Consider the following 17,917-nt stretch of genomic DNA (forward strand, 5'->3'; position numbering starts at 1 on the left):
CACATCAATTCTCTATTATTCCACTCTCGAACAGCAGGCAGGAAAAAAAAAAAAACACCTGTATCTTATTGTGCGAGCTCTGATTCCTCTATTTTATTATGATGATCATTTCTCCCTATGTAGGTCAGCACCAACATAATATTTTCGCATTAAGAGGGAAAGTTGGTGATTGAAATTTTGTGAGAAGATCCCACTGCACTGAGAAATACCTTTGTTTTAATTATGTCCACCTCCAAATCCTGGCTCACATCTGTGACACTCTCTTCCCTATTTCTCAATAATACAAAACAAGCTGCCCTTTTTTGAACTTTCTTGGTGTACTCTGTTAATCTTATTTGGTAAGGATTCCACACCATGCAGCAGTACCACACATGAAGAGGGACAAGTGTAGTGCAGGCAGTCTCTTTAGCAGATTCATTGCATATTCTATGTGTTCTGCCAATAAAACACAGTCTTTGGTCTGTCCTCGCAACAACATTTTCTGTGTGTTCTTCCCAATTTAAATTTTTTGTAATTGCAATCCCTAACTATTTAATTGAATTTACAGCCTTTACGTTTGATTGATTTAACATGTAATCAAAGTTTAATGGATTCCTTTTAGCACTCATGTGGATGACCTCACACTTTTCATTATTTAGAGTCAACTGCCAATTTTTGTACCTTACAGATATCTTATCTAAATCATTTTGCAATTGGTTCTGATCTTCTGATGACTTTACTACATCTAGTATCAGCAGCAAACAACCTAAGACAACTACTCATTTTGTCTCCTAAATCATTTATATACGCAAGGAACAGCACAGGGCCTACAACACTACCTTGGGGAACACCAAAAATCGCTTCTGTTTTACTCGATGACTTTCCATCAAATACTATGAACTGTGACCTCTCTGACAGGAAATCAGGAATTTCTCCTACATCCCAACCCCATCCCCCAATACCAGTTTCTCTGAACTAGTAGGTGGGAATTGTCCTTATACCCCTGGCCTCAATCTTACTAGTCTCTCCCCCACACCCACTTCAACCTGTGCCCCTAACTTCACTTATTCTACACTCACATCCCTTCTCTGCAATTCCCTCTTTTCCTGTTCTATTTCACACTCCCAGTTAATTCTGCCATATAACCCGTGTGCCATAAGCAGCTTCCAATGCCTGCACCAATGTCTGTTGTGTCTTCGGATGAAAGCTGGTTCTACCTTGACCTACAACTGGAGTTACGGTCTGGGGTCCAATTTTGTATGACAGATGAAGCAATCTCATGGTTATCCCATGCATCCTGACTGCAAAATTGCAGGTCAATCTGGTGATTCGACGGGTTGTGCTGCCATTCATGAACAGCATTCCAGGGTGTTTCCCGACAGGATAACACACACCTATGTACCATTGTTATAATACAACAAGCTCTACAGAGTCAACATGTTGCTTCAGACAGCCTGACCACCAGGTCTGTCTCCAATTGAGTACATACAGGACATCTTCGGACGACAACTCCAGTATCATCCACAAACAGCATTAACTGTCCCTGTACTGACTGACCAAGTGCAACAAGCATGGAAATCTATCCCACAACTGGCATTCAGCACCTTTACAACACAATGCATGCATGTTTGCATGCTTGATTTCAACATTCTGGTGGTTACACCAGTCATTAATGTACCAGCACTTCACAATGGTAATGGCTTATCTCGTGCTTACATTAAACTGTGATCTTGCAATGTTAATCACTTCAACATGTTACCTAGACAAATGTATTCTCAAAATTTCATTACTCTAAATTAATTATTTGTTTGGTGTTATAGTGTTTTTCCATCAGTGTGTATATCAATGGCTTTCCAAATAGTGGAAAGTCAGAATGGAATAACAACAATACAAAAAAGACAGATTGTTGCTCACTACGTATAAGTCGTAACTCAATGTCTCCTTTATGAGGTAAGTGGTATACTCTTCATATCATTGACTTTCCAGACAGTGGGAAGATATGGAGAAAACATTCTCTTAGCTGATGACAGCAACATCATTGTAGGCCATAAAACATCAGAACTGAAACTGAAGAAAGAAAATGAAACTCTCAAGAACGTTTACAAATGGGCAGTATGTAATAAATTGACACTGAACAGAAAGAAAACAAAGAGTATGCACTTCAGCCTAAATCAAGCATGCAAACATGCATGCATTGTGTTGTAAAGGTGCCGAATGCCAGTTGTGGGATAGATTTCCATGCTTGTTGCACTTGGTCAGCCTAAAGAGGGAACATAATTGCACTGCATTAAGCGTAAGTGATTGATTTATAGCTGGTGTAATAGGCAAATGGTTTTTAGGAATGAATACAGATTGTCAATAAACGTGGAAAGCACACACAAAGATGGTGGCAAAAAGTAAGCCATCTGCACGTTTTACTCTTAGGATTTGTACCAGCCAATGTCTCAAGATGCTGTACTATTCTAATACACACTCAGTTCTTAACTATGAGAGTAGTTTTTGGGGACTGAAAGTAAAGAACACTGATACAGTTTTTAACCTGCAGAAAAGGTCCATAAGAACAATAACTACTACCACTACTACTACTAGTAGTACTAGTAGTAGTAGTAGTAGTAGTAGTAGTAGTAGTAGCAGGGCTCACTGTAAAGAACTGTTTAAAAAAATGGGATAATCTTAATCTGCCAAGTGAGTACATCTACCAATTTGTTGTGCATATCAGGAAAAATAGTTCTATACATAATCATGGACCATATGGATTTACATTTGCCACGGAAAAAACAAACAAAAACTCAAAACAGAATTTTCTATCACAGAATAAAATTTTATCATGAACCAATGGAAGTGACATAGATTACTGAAATACAGCTGTTTAAAAAGGCAGCTAAAATGTTCTTTATAAGTAATGCACACTACACAATCAAAGATTACTTTGAGGATTCATCGTAGGGGTTAACAATGAAAGGGGATAAAACTACATTACTCTGTCACAGCACAATACTGTAATGCTTTCACAAGAAAATCACACGTCAAGATCTATAGTGTATGATAGTAATGTCTTGTCATTCTCCAGAGTTCAAGAGGGGGGGGGGGGGGGGGGGGAGGCTGACTCAGTTTTTCAAGTGGGCTGAGGAAACAATGTGAAGAGACATTTTTCCAAATGGACTGGCCAGTTTTCTACATGGATTGGAATTGGTGCTGGGGGCACAGCAGCAAGTTCAGTAGCTGTGAAATCATCTGTGGTGGTCCTCAATGTGTGCAGTGTTGAAGAGCAAAAATATGTTTATATAAAAGAATGTTGTGCAACATGGACAAACAGAATGAAGCAGTGCAGTTATTAAGACAATGACCTCATATTCAGGGGGATGAAGCTTGCTTTGTCCGACCATCCTGGTTTAGAGTTTCTGTAGATTTTCTAAGTCACTTCAAGCAAGTGCCAGGATGTTTTCTTCAGCAAGATCATGGCCGAACACCTGTCCTATCCTCATAAAGCATATTTACATATGTTGGAAATGAGCACCTATGTCGCTGCTCTTATATATGCTCTTTGCCATTAATTTCTTCATGTTCGCTTTTTATTCTTAGCTATATGTTTGTTCTGAATAATGTGTGCAGGCTTTTGTAAAAGAAAACACATCTTGTGCATTTCTTCAAGCCATGATCACTTTACTGAATATCAAAGTGAAAAATACAACAGGCTTTGGGGCCAGTGTACCCAGCAAATGCAGTTTGCTGAAAGTCACAAAACAAAACTAAGCTCAGTGATCTACTTGAAGCTGGAATTATGGCAGTAAACTCATTACAGTCTATAGAGAAATTGAAAGGGAGAAAAATGGCTCTGAGCACTATGGGACTTAACATCTGTGGTCATCAGTCCCCTAGAACTTAGAACTACTTAAACCTAACTAACCTAAGGACACCACACACATCCATCATGCCCGAGGCAGGATTCGAACCTGCGACCGTAGCGGTCACGCGGTTTTGAAAGGGAGAGTATAACAATATGTAGCAGTTTGCTATCACAACATATCTTCAACATGAAAAGCTATGGGAATACTTCTCATGTGATGTAGAGGACGAGCCAAAAGTGTTTGATGCTAGAGCAAAAATAATATCATCAGTTATGTGATTGCAGTCTTTCTCAGCATATTCCACTGATGAATTCTTCTCGGGTTATCAGCCGAGTGGGGGCGTCATCTTGTCACAATGTTTCAATGAGCTTCGTACCCATCATCTTCTGGCGAAGTCATTGTCAGATGTAGAAGTAACTTCAGGTGTGCCCAAGGGAAGCGTGCTGCGACCCTTGCTGTTCATGGGTAAAAGTCTAGAATAGGAACAGTGGCATACTTACATATTTTGCGCAGGAATTTTGTCAGCATTTGCCATGTAGTTGTGTCAGATGTTTGTGTTATGCTGCCAATGAGAGAGCAGCAAAAGACGACATGTTTTGAATGCATTTGGAGGAGAAATTGAAACATTCCTGTGAACGAGATAATTAATGTAATGCAAGGACAGCATTGCAAAAGATGATGTACTGAAAAAACAGTGAAATATTTCTCTTCTCTGTATTGCTACTAAATCAACGTGTGCAAGCATGCTGAGGAAGTGGATCAATGTTTTTTAATTAAGCCAAGGGGGGGGGGGGGGTGGAGCAATGTTATTAATTAAGTCATGGGAGGATTGCCATGAAGGAAGATTATTAAACAGCAAACAAGACAATAGTTTCAATTTCAGCACTAAAAATTTATTGTCTATGTTCTTGCCTCTCATTGGTTATTGGCGGAATCCATATCACTTCAGGCTTCAGGGTAACCTTCATAGCCTTGGATGTTATTGAATTTAGCATATGTTAAAATTCAGGAATAAGTAAGAAACACATTTTTTTTGTTTTGTTTTTTTTTTTTTCCTCCAAAAAAATTGCTACCCCAAGATAGACACCTCAAAAGATGACACTGTAAGCACCATTTTGAAGATGCAAATTTCAGAAAACTTTTAAAAATGCTCTGTCTCTGTAACAGTTCTAGATATTTTTTTAGAGTTATTTTATTTTAATGATGCTTGCTTTATGATTACAATGGTATCTTCTGTTTGCACATATCTGTCATCAAAGTTATTTTACTGTCGCCTTTGAATTTTTTTTATAATTTAAAGAAAAAAAAAGTTTTTTCAGAAACGCCACTCCAGAAAAGTTAGATTTTTTTCTGTTGATTAGTATCATGTAGTTCCATATTCTCCGTAAAGGAGAACTTAAACTTTAAGTTGGACAGGTTTTATTTTTAAAAAATCAGTTTTTTAAACTTTCAAGGTTATTTCTTACTAATTTCTTTGTTACAATTTTTATTTCTATTGTCTTTGTTGCAGTTACTTCTTATCACTTCATTTGTAGCAGTTATTCTTGTAACTCTAATTGTTGCAGATATTTCTTACATTTTGTTGTAGTTTCTTGTCAGTTTCTTTGTTGTGGTTGTTCATTGCAGATTTATGTACTGTAGTTGTTCATTGTAAATTTGTTTACTGAAGAGGCTTCTAAAAAATATGAGACCATGCAGTGAGTTCTGTGTTTTCATGAGGAATTTGCCAGTTGACACAGTTGCAGTGTGTTTTGAGAAAAGGACTGTTTGGAATGTCTTCTGATTGGGGTCACAGGAGAGTGAATTGTGCTGACTGTTTGCATATCTATAAAATAGTGATATATAAGACAAACAAAAGAACAGACTTTGTCTGAAGACTTTGTTTCAAAGTGGTCTGACATAATAACAACAATGATAATATCTGAACAAGGTGCAGCCTCCCACGATGCAGACGATGCTGATTTTGCATCAATAGAAGAAAAATTAAATACCCTGAATTACTCAACTATAGAGGTAGGTGTTAGTCCTGTTAAGAAACTGTGGTCAGTGAAGTCGAGTCATAAGCTCTATGGATCAAGAAAGCACAGAGAAATTACTAAATCTATGAATAAATACACAACAGAAAAACTGACCACACTCTTCAAAGTAGGGATTCCATCTTCAGAAGAAAATGAACCAAAGCACTCTTGCATCTCTTGCCAGGAATTTTTCACAAATATCAATTCAGTTGTTGAATATTGTGCATCCTACAGTAAAAAGGTGCAAGTTTTAACTATTATTCCAGAGACATTTTCAAAGAAAACAATTTCGAACCACGTTTCATCAGTATCAAAGTACACAGTAGACAAATCAAGAAATGTTAGGTCTGTAAAAGGAGTCTTTGGAAGAGCAGATCCCTATTATCGTCATCCCGTAGAAGCAGCTCAAGTTCAAACAGTACACTCATTTTATCTGGAAGATAAATGGGCCTGTTCTTGCCAGAGTGCCAACAAAAAATACACTATAAAAGTAACAGCTGAAGGTCAAAAAGTTGCAAAACTGAAGAGGTACATGACACACAGTATTAAAGCAACTTTTGAAATTTATAAGAGCAACTATAAAACTTCACATATTGGAAGATCAAAATTTTATGCACTACGACCTAAGTGGGTAGTTCCTCGCCCACCTCGAGATGTCTGTTTATGTGTGTACTGCGCGAATTTTGAACATTGTATTTGAAGAACTTACTGGCGCATGTGACATATGACACCTTGGTTGGGCGTGCGGAGTCATTAGTAGTCTGCAACATAAAGCGAGAGATGTGTTTGTCCAAGAATGTGGTGACTGTCTTTACAGACAGTTGACCTGGAAGACATAGGAGATAACTCTGAAGAAATTACATATGTGACATGGGAGGAAAACTAGCTAATTAAGAAAACTGTTGCATTTGACAGTTTCATTGATGAACTTGGTAAATTGTCAGTGAAAGCAGCAATACACCAGAATCTGAAGAAATTGCAACAACAATACATTGAAGAAGTGAATGGGTATGTACACAGGCTGAAGAACTATGTTTAGTATTTCACTGTGATTTTGCTGAGAACTGGGCTGTAGTTCTCCCACAAGGGTATCATTGGAGCAATGATCACGTTTCAATTTTTACAGGAGTGACATATTTTCAAAACAAGACCACAAGTGTTGCAGTTATAAGTGATGACACAGAAAATAACTCAGGACATGCTTTGCTAGCAAATTCTTTAACTGCAAACAGAGGCAGAGAAGATCATCAATATTTCTGATGGTGCTCCAAGTCATTTTAAAAATAATTACCAGCTGTTTGAATTGAGTAAGCCGCTTGTGCCAACTGACTGGGTATACAGTGCTACTGGTCACCAGACTGGGCCTTGTGATGGTGTAGGAGGCCCGCTGAAGCACCATGCTACAAAACATAATCTTTCCAGACCAAATACAAATGTAATTCAGAATGCTGAGGATTTTACAAGAATCGTGAAATCTTACACATCCACAGCCCCCATTCTTTTGTCCAAAGAGGAAATCGAAGAATTCTGTGAGCATAAAAAAGAACAATGGTCCAAACAAACTACTCCTGTAAAAGGAATTCAGAAGAAACATTTTTGGAGTCAAAAGTGATGGACGAACTCATGCTGCGTGCACTTTGAAGGGCAAGAAAGAAGAAATTTCATTCATTTGGCCAACACCTCAGAATCAGCAGGATAATATTTTCATTCACAACCTGAGAAGAGGGATGTTTGTGGTATGTCTGTATGACTGTGACTGGTGGACTGCAGAGATTATAGACACCAGTTATGAGTTAAATGAAACTGTGGTGAACTTAAGGCTACCACATGGACCAGTTGCTGGATATAGGTTTCCAGCTGAAGGACAGCAACAACGCCATCAGTGCTCACATCCTGTTCACAAGGTTTTGACGATTGTAAGTGCTCCAGTTCCTATTGGAAGATACTGAAGCAGTGAAACACATTTTTAGTTGATTGACTGGCTACTTTCAGTACAAAACAGAGTGCACAGAAGTTGCATAAACTGAAACCTTTAAGTCTTTGGACCTTTCACATAAATTTTGGAACCATTTAAAATGCAGGAAAAATGAGTCTCTTACTCATCATTCAAAACTAAAATTATGTTAAATAGGGGTAGATTTTGATTTTTATGAGCCTGTTATGTGATAATGTGGTAAATAAAACAGATTTTATGTATGGCACAAATTTCAGTTGTTTATAAAACCTCTTCAACCTAAAAATGGAGGCTCTCCTTTTCAGGGAATGTAGGACTATGTGGTACTAATCAGCAGAAAAAAAATCATAACTTTATCGATTCACATTGTAAAAAAAAAAAAAAAAATCCATAATTACAAAAAAGTTCAGAACACTACAGTAAAAGAACTTTGTCAGGTAAGTCCAAATGGAGGATTTATTTGTAATCATAAAGCAATTATCTTTCAAATAAAAAAAACAACAAAATATCTAGGACTGTTCTAGAGATACAGCATTTTAAAAGTTTTTCCAAAATTCGCATCTTCAAAATGGTGTCTCTTTGAGGGCTGTATCTCGGAGCAGAAATTTTTTTGGAGAAAACAAAAACAGACCTGTGCCTTACTTAGTCCTTCATTTTAACATATGCTAAATTCAATAACATCCCAGGCTATAAAGGTAATATTTTTCGTAGCATACCTGAATGGGTCAACGGAGACATCTGATCCATCCGACGGCTGTGACCCGTGATATAAGGGTGTTGTTGTGTGTGACATCATGATGGCACAGAGTTTAGTTTATGAGTGTGTTGTGTTTGTAGATGTCATCTTGTTGCAGTTGGGTGTGTCCTCTGGTTGTCCGTGTATGGTCCATGTGTTATGTGGTGTATTAGGTTCATTTGGGTATCAGTGCTTGAAGTGTGCATTTATCAGTCCTGACTGCTATAGAAGGGCGGAAATTGGTTTCAGTGAGTTAAGAATTAAGTTTCTGTTGTGTTTATGTTACTGCGGTCTCGTTTGATATTAGTGGCTTGCTGTTTGTCGCGTTGCTTAATTCAATTTGTGGCTTCTTTTATTAGGTATGGATATGGCCTCTAAGTTTAATAGTGCGCATCTGTGGGCTAAAATGTGGGACGACATGTTGTCCATCATTAAGTTTCTGCAATTTTTGGACTTGTGAGGGAGATAGCGAAATGCAGCGTAAGTAAACATAATATGTGGTTGACCCGAGTTGCGGCGTCTCAGATCAGGGACTGTTGGTGGATTTTTGGGTTTGGGAGGAGGGTGAAGGTGGGGGGGGGGGGGGGGGGTTAGTAGGTTTTGGATGGGTTGGGAGCCTCTTTTTTTACATGTTTGTGTGTGTGTGTGTGTGTGTGTGTGTGTGTGTCATTGGGGTGGCTGACCTAGTGTGTAGCGCCAGAACTTCTTTGTGGTAAATAGTCGTTTTTTCGGGTCTATTATAATGTCCGGTGGGATTTTTATGTGTGTGTGAGTCAGTATTATTTACTGCATGTGTTGGTGGTTGATGTTTTGGTATCAACACTTGTCGTTGATTTATGTATCTTAGGGGTAGTATTCAATTTCAATTTTTTTGGTATTGTGAGTTGTATTTGAGTTATATAGGACATGGGAAGTGTCTGGTTGCAAACTGTCATTGTAGCTACAGTGGTGGAAATATTTATTGCTTCACCATGAATTACTTCGTCTTTTTGTCCTTTGCAGCAGTTCGCTTCAGGTTATACCAGTCCCATTGTTGCTAAGCTTCGTTGACATATTCTTGCCTTAATAACCTGACTTCTTCACGCATGTTTTACAACAATACACAACTCTTCGTTGTTGTCGCTTGGTTTTACAATGAAATCAGTGTTCATACTGGCATTTTTGGTTGAGACTTTGCAGTGAGAAGATGGGCAGGTCAGTTGAATTTACGCCAGAAAATAAATCTGCTATACTTGCTTATTCATCTGTTGGTCTCAGCACCAGAGAGTTAGCCTCTAAGACAGGATTTAATCAGTCTACAATTTCGAAGTTACTAAAAAAATACAGGGCAAATGGAAATGTTGATTGTGAGAAAGGAAGAGGTCACACAAGGGCGTCTACTGCCAAACAGGACAGCGTACTGAAAAGGCATTCGCTCAGTGATCGTCGCCTGTCATCAACTGAACTAAAGCGAGACTGGGAAGAAATGTGCAACATCTCAGTAACCAGTAGAACTGTAAGAAATACACTAATGGAGGCTGGACTCGCAGCCCGTCATCCTAGAAGGAAGTCTTTATTGAACAAGATAATGCGACAAGAGAGACTACAACATGCAAAGGCACATGCAACATGGACACCAGAGATGTGGAATGAAGTAATCTTTTCAGACGAGTCCAAATTTAATCTGCATGGCTCAGATGGAAAAGTGTTCGTGCATCGAAGAAAAGGTGAAGAATTTTTGACATCCTGCATAACATATACAGTCAAACACCTACAAGGACCGATGGTCTGGGGGTGCATTTCCAGTCACGGAGTAGGTCGTCTGGACTTAAACAATGGCATCCTTGAAAGAAAGCTTATGCCAACCATTAGAGACCAGTTTGGAGATGTTTCCAATTGCATTTTTCACGATGACTCTGCTCCTTGCCATAGAGCTTTGAAGGTGAGTCCTATGACAAATACTTGTACCAAACACGAAGCAAATTACTTTCTTGGTTAATTATCACGATCTTCTACATTTCAGGTAAAATCTTTCCTTCGACAAAGTGGGATTCGAGTATTAGAGTGGCCTGGAAATAGCCCTGATCTCAATCCTATTGAGAACTGTTGAAAGATTATATGAAATGCTATCACCAAAACGAAGCCACGGAATAAACGGGAGCTATTGGAGACCCTTGTGCGTGAGTGGTTTCATGAACTGAGTGAGGAGTACATTAAAAAGTTAATTCTTTCAATGCCTTCACGAAGCCAAGCGCTGACTAAGGCGCGTGGTGGAGTAACAAATTATTTAATGCAACAGTGTGTTCATATGAGGCAATACAAACATCCGTGTTATGTTACAATATTAATATGCAGTGTTTCTTTCAACATTAGTATTCATATTTCAGAATAGCAAACAGAATAGCTGACATATTCACTTACACTCATTTTTCAAGAAAGTGTTAAATTATAATAAAAAAAAAATAAAAAAAATAAAAAAAAACATTTTTATAGAAACAAAAATTAAAAATAAAAACGAATTGACAAAAATTATTGTGTATATTCATTTCTGATAGAAATCAAAAGAAATCAGGCAAATTTAGCTTAGTTATTGAAGTATTGTAACAAAAATTGTCAATTGTAAGAGGTGATGCAATAAATATTTCCACCACTGTACATGTGTTTTGGTATCGTGAGCCACTGTTAACCTATATATGTCAACGGAAGTATCCGATTCCAATGTGTCATAGCTTTGTGTTTTGGTATCATGAGCTGCTGTTGTTCTATATAGATAAGGAAAGTGTCAGATCACAATTTTTGTCCCTATATGTGTTGGTTTTGTGATATCGATAGTGCGGTGTATTATAATTTTTGGAGTAGTTGGTTTTTAGTTTCTGGTATTGACAATTGCGGTTGAGCTATGTAAGTGACGGGAAGTGACCAATTCCTGTCGATATTGTAAGTGTAGTGGAATTTGAAAATTTTGTGGTGTTTTTATGTCGTTGTTTTGTGTGGTTTGGCATCGTGGTGTGTGTTTGTATGTGTTTATATTTCGTCTGTCCCCAACCAAAAACCCCCAATTTCCCACGCTGGTTCGTTAGTTTGATTATATTTTTGGAAGGAGATGTGTTTGTTTCATATGTATTTTCGTGTTTGTTGTGTTTATGTAATGCCGTCACAGGCACCGTATTGGAGCCGTTGAGAATGGTCGTTTCTGCCATATTGGTGACATCATGGGTCAAAGCAGACAAATGGAATCGGATGCTTCTGTAAGCCCTGGGAGTCATTAGAAATTTTATGACGCTAGTGGGAAAACAAACTGGCTGTAACGTTCAGACCTTGTGCACAGACAATGGGAAGGAATATGTGAACCATGAACTAGCAGACTTCTTGCAGAATGAGGGAATAAATCATCAAACAACAGCACCTACAAGCCGGAACACGATGGAGTAGCAGAAAGATATAGGCTAACAGAACATTACTAGAAAAAGCCAGACACTTACTATCTAATGCAGGCTCACCAAAAGAACATGGGGGTAAAGCAGTTTCTACAGCTGCTTACCTCATTAACAGAGCACCTACGAAACCTTCAAAGAGCATGACACCAGAACAAGCGATTACCAGAAGAAAACCAATAGAGTCTAAATAGGTTCAGGAGGCAATAATTATTCCCTCAATTAAGCAAGATGAAATGGAAAGAGATGAATCTGAGCCTATTACAGATAAGGATAATAATAGCTCAAGATATATTTTACCCAAAAGAAGCTCAGAAGATTCAAATTCATCAGACACAAATAAAAACCGTGATTCCTCACAGCAAAGTCAAACACTCAGAAGATCGTCAAGAATTCCAAAGCTAATAAAAATAAATGCATTTGTGACCTATTACTTTACAGAGAGAGAGAATTCAGATCCATTGTCATTAGAAGAGGCTTCACAAAGCAAAGAATCACACAACTGGATTCAAGTAATTAAAGAAGAATTGCAGTCACATGCTCAAAATCAGACATGGGAAAAGGCAGTTTTACCTTCAGATATAAACCTAATAGATACCAAATGGGTTTTTAAGAATACAAAGAATCTTCTCTGGCACATTTTTAGGTACAAAGCATGGCTAGTAGTTAAATGCTGTGCTGAGACAAAGGGTGTAAACAATGAAGAGAAATATACCCCATATCATTAAGATGTCTTTTTGGTTTGGCAACTAAACAAGACCTACATATAGATCACTTTGATGATGTTATGGCATTCCAGCATGGTGATACGAAAGAGGTATTTTTTATAAAAATCCCAGAGACTGATTTTAACGCTAGAACTTTTACGGACAAATGCATCATGAGATTTAAAAAGCAGTTTATGGTTTAAAACAAGGTAGTCGCAACTGGAATATTAAGCTAAATAAAGCACACTTAAACATGAACCCTACAAGAAGTACAGCACATCCATGTATTTATCAGAAAAATAAAGGAAATAATGTACCGACTTTTGGAATTTAAGTCGATGACATGTTAACTTTTAGTACAATAATAATCCATAAGAGAAGGAAAGCTTCAAAACTCAAGGAACGCTTTAAACTGAAAGAGTTAGGAGAAGTGTCAAATTGCTTGGGCATAAAAATAACAAGGGATTGTAAGAGGGAACTATTATGGATGGAGCAAGTTCCTTAAGTAGAACAAATATTAAATAAATACAACACAGAGGATTGCAATCCAGTGGTAACACTTTTGGAAGTCAATCAAGTACTTTCTTACACATGATATGAGCCCCAAAACAAAGAGAGAAAAGCCACAAAAAATGTTCCCTACAGAGAAGCTACAGGTAGTTTTATGTATGCACAGTAGGGAACCCGACCTGATCTTGCATATGCAATTGCAGTTGTTACATCACTTCAACAATGACGCAGGCATGCCTCACAGGCAGGCAAATAAAAGAATCATGAGGTACTTGAAAGGGACTATGGACTTCAATTTGCAGTCTTCTAAAGAACAAAATCAATACATCATCAGAGGATACAGAGTTATGATAGGGCAGGAGACAAAAAGGACTGGAAGTCAATCCCAGGTTTTCTGTTTAAATCAAAAGGAGCTGGTATTTCTTGCAACAGCAAGAAACAACCCACAGTAGCTTTATCAACTACTGAAGCTGAATACATGGCCCTGGCTTCAGCTTGTCAAGAGGCACTACGCATGCACAAGTTAAAAAAGGAGGTCCCCCCATGTCCATAAAATGATCATATAAAACTTTATTGTAATAGAAAAGATGCGGCTGACTAATGCGAAACAAGCAGCTATAGTGGAAGGACGAAAAATATTGATATCAAACATCATTTTATTAGGGAGAAGATAGACTCAGCTTAAGTTATACTGGAACAAATCCCAATGGAGCTAATGCTTGCTGAGGGCCGACCGAAGCGTCCGATCCCACCCATTGGCTTTGACCCATGACGTAAGGCTGTTGTAGTTTGTGACGTCACGATGGTGCGGAATTTAGTTTGTGAGAGTGGCGTATTTGTAGGTGTCGTTTTGATGTGATCAGTGGTGCTCTCTGGTGGTGTGTTTATGTGTTGTGTATTAGGTGATGTTTTTGGTTTAGTTTCCGTGTGAGCATGTTTATAGGTGGCGTATTGTTGCGGTCAGTGGTTCTCTCTAGTGGTGTGTTTATAGGTAGCGTGTTACGTGGCGTATGGGGTTCATTTGCGTGGTAGCATTGCACTTGTGTGGTATCAATAGTGAATGTGCTTTCAGCAGAATATTTTTCGTCGACATTGTAGTTTTTTTCTGTTCGTCGTGTGTGAATTTTGGCAAATTGCTTTTTTTTATGTCTTTGGTAGGTATGGATATGACTGACAAGGTCAGCAGTTTTCGGTTGTCAGCGATGATAGGGGACAGTGCGTTGTCTCAACAAAAAAAAATCGCATTTTTGGATGAAGTCGTGGAGTGTTCAGTGTGTCACAAAGAAATGAGACTTACTAAAGTTCCGGCGTCTCAGACCAGGGACAGCTATACGTGGAGATGTCGTAAGGATAACAGGTCAAGGGAAGTGTTCGATTCCAATCTTGTTGGTTTGTTGTGTTTTTTGAGGTAGTAATGATTGTGGACATAGTTGCAATTTTGGGTTTTATGATTTGGTATAAGTAGTTTCTGTAGACCCCACATTCGCATAACGTTACAATAACACTTGCTTAATGGTCAAGTTCCCTTCATTTCACTTATAGCAGGCAATAATCCATGGAGAATGAAAGCAATCTATTAATTATTTCCTCTGTAAACATAGGGTTCTTGTAAAAGTACTGTTGATACGTACAGGTTCACCCTCTCCTTTTTTTCTTGAAAACAAAGGTAGTCCACCGCCGGACGTCAAACACATTATGTGCGCGCTCATATTTGCAGCATTCATTTCTTGTCGCTACATTACTAGTTCCACTTAACTAAATAGGGCACATTACTGATCTGTATTAAACCGCACGTGAAATTCAGTTTTAGAATCTTGAACAACCAAACACCCTCAATGTTTACAAACGACTTCCCCACCCAAAGAAATTAAGTCAAAAAACGGTCTATAAGCGTCAGCAAAGTTGTTATAATTACAGAAAATCAAAATCAAATCGTTGACCAGAGTATAAAGGCACGTCCACACGCAACGATCTGTCTGCGCAAATATCTGCGCACATAACATCTGCGCAGACAGATCGTTGCGTGTGGACAGAAGATTTGCACCAACCTGAGGTGTGTGCAAACCTGGAAGTTGGAGTTGGAGGTTTGAGCGAAACCTCTCAAATCTGTGGGTTCAAACCACATCTGCGTAGACAAGTTGGAGCGTGTGGACAGGAGATCGCCGCAAGTTTGGCGCGAAACAGTTGTTTGCTCAGTCTAGTGTTTGTATTTGTGCTCACTGGGAATTAAAATGGCTGATACTCGTCAGTGTTCTCGAAAGTTTGTAAGTGAATTCATTGAAATATATAGAAAGCACCCATGTTTGTGGAAGATTAAAAGTAAAGATTATAGTGACCGAGACAAAAGACAGCAGCATACAATGTTCCAATTGAAAAATTGCGGGCAGTTGACGCCTCGGCAAACAGAGAAACAGTAATAAAAAATAAAAAAATCGTTGCGAACTGTTTACCGAAAAGAGTTATCCAAAGTTCAGAAATCTAGAAGATCTGGTATGGGAGTAGATCAAGTATAGCAGCCAACATTATGGTATTTTGATCTGATTGACTTTCTTAGTGATCAAGAAACGCCAAGACCAAGCAGGAGTACAATTGAAAATGAAATTGGAGTGTCAATGTGCGAGGAAATGGAACACGAGGTAATGTAAAACAATAGTATAACCATATTAATTATAGTATTCACAACCACAGTACTACCAGTAAAACTTTTCAGGCAGATAACGTATCTCTTTCTAGAATTCAGAATGGAGTTTTGTATCCTGGAACAAAAGTTTGTAACAGGTTGCTTGTACACAGTAGCGAACTGAAAATGCCTACTCAGAAATAAAGTAAACCATAGCTCATTGGCCGTGTAGGTATATAATCTCCAATAATATAGGCCTACTGTGTTTCAAACACGTCTACAACACCAAAAATATTATCTGTAACTTGACAGACTTAATTTACTTGACTTGCCTTCATGAACTCATCCTTCAGGACAGCGTAAATAGCTTCACATGTGTTGGGTATTATTTCACTCAACGCTTGTTTCGATATTGCAGTTGAAAATTCTAAATCCTTGTAGCTCCTTCCTGTTGCTAGGAATCTTAATGTTACTGCCAGCCGTTAATGAAGAGAAATTGCCCTTCTCATACAAGTATTTTTTCTCACAATATGAGGGGTTACAAGCTTTAAGAGATAATTACAAGTTTCGACATCCATCCGCAAATAATTTCGCCAGTCGTTAGGATCGCCCTGCAACTCTCGCAGTAAATTTACGTAAGAAAACTGCTTTCGCTTTAGCAGCCACTGTCTACACATTTTGACCGCTTTCTCTGTTTCCTGCGGTTGGTCTGAATTTTTTTTTGCAACAAAAGTTGCGAACACAAACCACAACAGAACTTCCTCCATTTCTATATTTCAAAATAACTGAATTAAATTTTGTACGTTTGCGGGGAACGTAGTCGCTTGCCACTGATATTTCTTTTCTACACCGACAGATGGCGGGCGAGTAGTAGATTGGGGTTTGTGTCGTGTGAACACACCACATTTGCAGCGATCTTTTGCATGTACAGACATCTGCACCGATGTCTGCGCAGACAGATCGTTGTGTGTGGACAGGGCTTAAGCTAAGCAGTTGTAAATGCAGACGTGCTTTTATTTGTATATACATTCCTGGAGGTATTGTAGCTGCACCAGTAGGTTAATAATAATACTAAGGCTGGTATTACACTATCAAATTTCTTTGTCAAAGATTTGATCAAAGATGTGATCCAATATTCCGTCCAATATATTTGACAAAGATCTTTGACGTAGCGCTAGAAGGGGTATTACACTGTCATCAAATTTTTCGTCAAAGTTCAAGATGGCTGACAACAACTTGTTATTAACCACAGCAGTTGTACGTACCCCAATTGCATTGTGTGCACATGCGGAAAAGAAGTGGGGGAAAAATGGAACCATACATACAAGGTTGACAGTCTTAAAAGTCCTGGGTTTACAACTTGATAATAAATTCAGTTGGTAGGAGCACACCACAGAACTGCAAATCTGTATTTGCAATTCGAGTGTTAGCAGACATAGGCAACATAAAAATGAAAAAGCTTGCATACTTTGCCTACTTTCATTCAATAATGTCATATGGGATAATATTTTGGGGTAAATCTTGAAGTCAACCAAAAGTTTTCAGAGTCCAAAAGCGTGTAATACGTATTATTTGTGGAGTAAATTCACGGACGTCCTACAGAAACCTCTTCAAAGAACTGGATATACTAACTACTGCCTCTCAGTATATTTACTTCTTAATGAAATTTGTCGTAAATGATATATCTCTTTTTCCAACAAATAACTCAGTTCATACATAAAATACCAGGAACAAAAAGGATCTGCACAAGAACGTAAAAGCACTTCCTATAGTTCAAAAAGGGGTCAACTACTCAGGAACACTCATCTTCAATAATTTGCCAGGAAACATAAAAAATTTAGTTAGAAATAAAGATCAGTTTAAAAGGAGCCTGAAAAACTTACTACTGGCCAACTCCTTCTACTCCATAGACGAATTTTTTAATAGAAACAAATGATGTATTGTATTTATTCATACTATTAGTATTGTTATTTCAGCTTAAAAAAAATCGACATGTTCCACATCCACGAGGATCTCCTCAGCACGGATCTATGGAACGAAAAACTAATCTAATCTGGGTGAAGCCGTGGGTTTTACGACGACACGATAAAAGCATTGAACAAAACTTGTTACGTGAGCTTACAGTGGAAGAC

General features: G+C 38.2%; 1 protein-coding gene across 2 annotated transcripts in view; it reads right to left on the reverse strand.

Annotated features, from left to right (window-relative positions):
• The window catches only part of LOC126252070 (protein fuzzy), a 163,902-nt gene extending 148,893 nt beyond the window's left edge, over positions 1–15,009 (reverse strand). For both annotated transcript variants that reach the window (XR_007545826.1, XM_049952917.1), the window contains exon 1: positions 14,797–15,009. Coding sequence is in view for 1 of the 2 variants with exons in the window: in XM_049952917.1 (XP_049808874.1) it covers positions 14,797–14,889 (93 nt within the window). In the remaining variant the exon portion in view is untranslated. The remainder of the gene's footprint in view (positions 1–14,796) is intronic.
• Positions 15,010–17,917: the final 2,908 nt, after the last annotated feature.

The sequence above is a fragment of the Schistocerca nitens genome, chromosome 4, assembly GCF_023898315.1.
Source record: "Schistocerca nitens isolate TAMUIC-IGC-003100 chromosome 4, iqSchNite1.1, whole genome shotgun sequence".
Lineage (NCBI taxonomy): Eukaryota > Metazoa > Arthropoda > Insecta > Orthoptera > Acrididae > Schistocerca > Schistocerca nitens.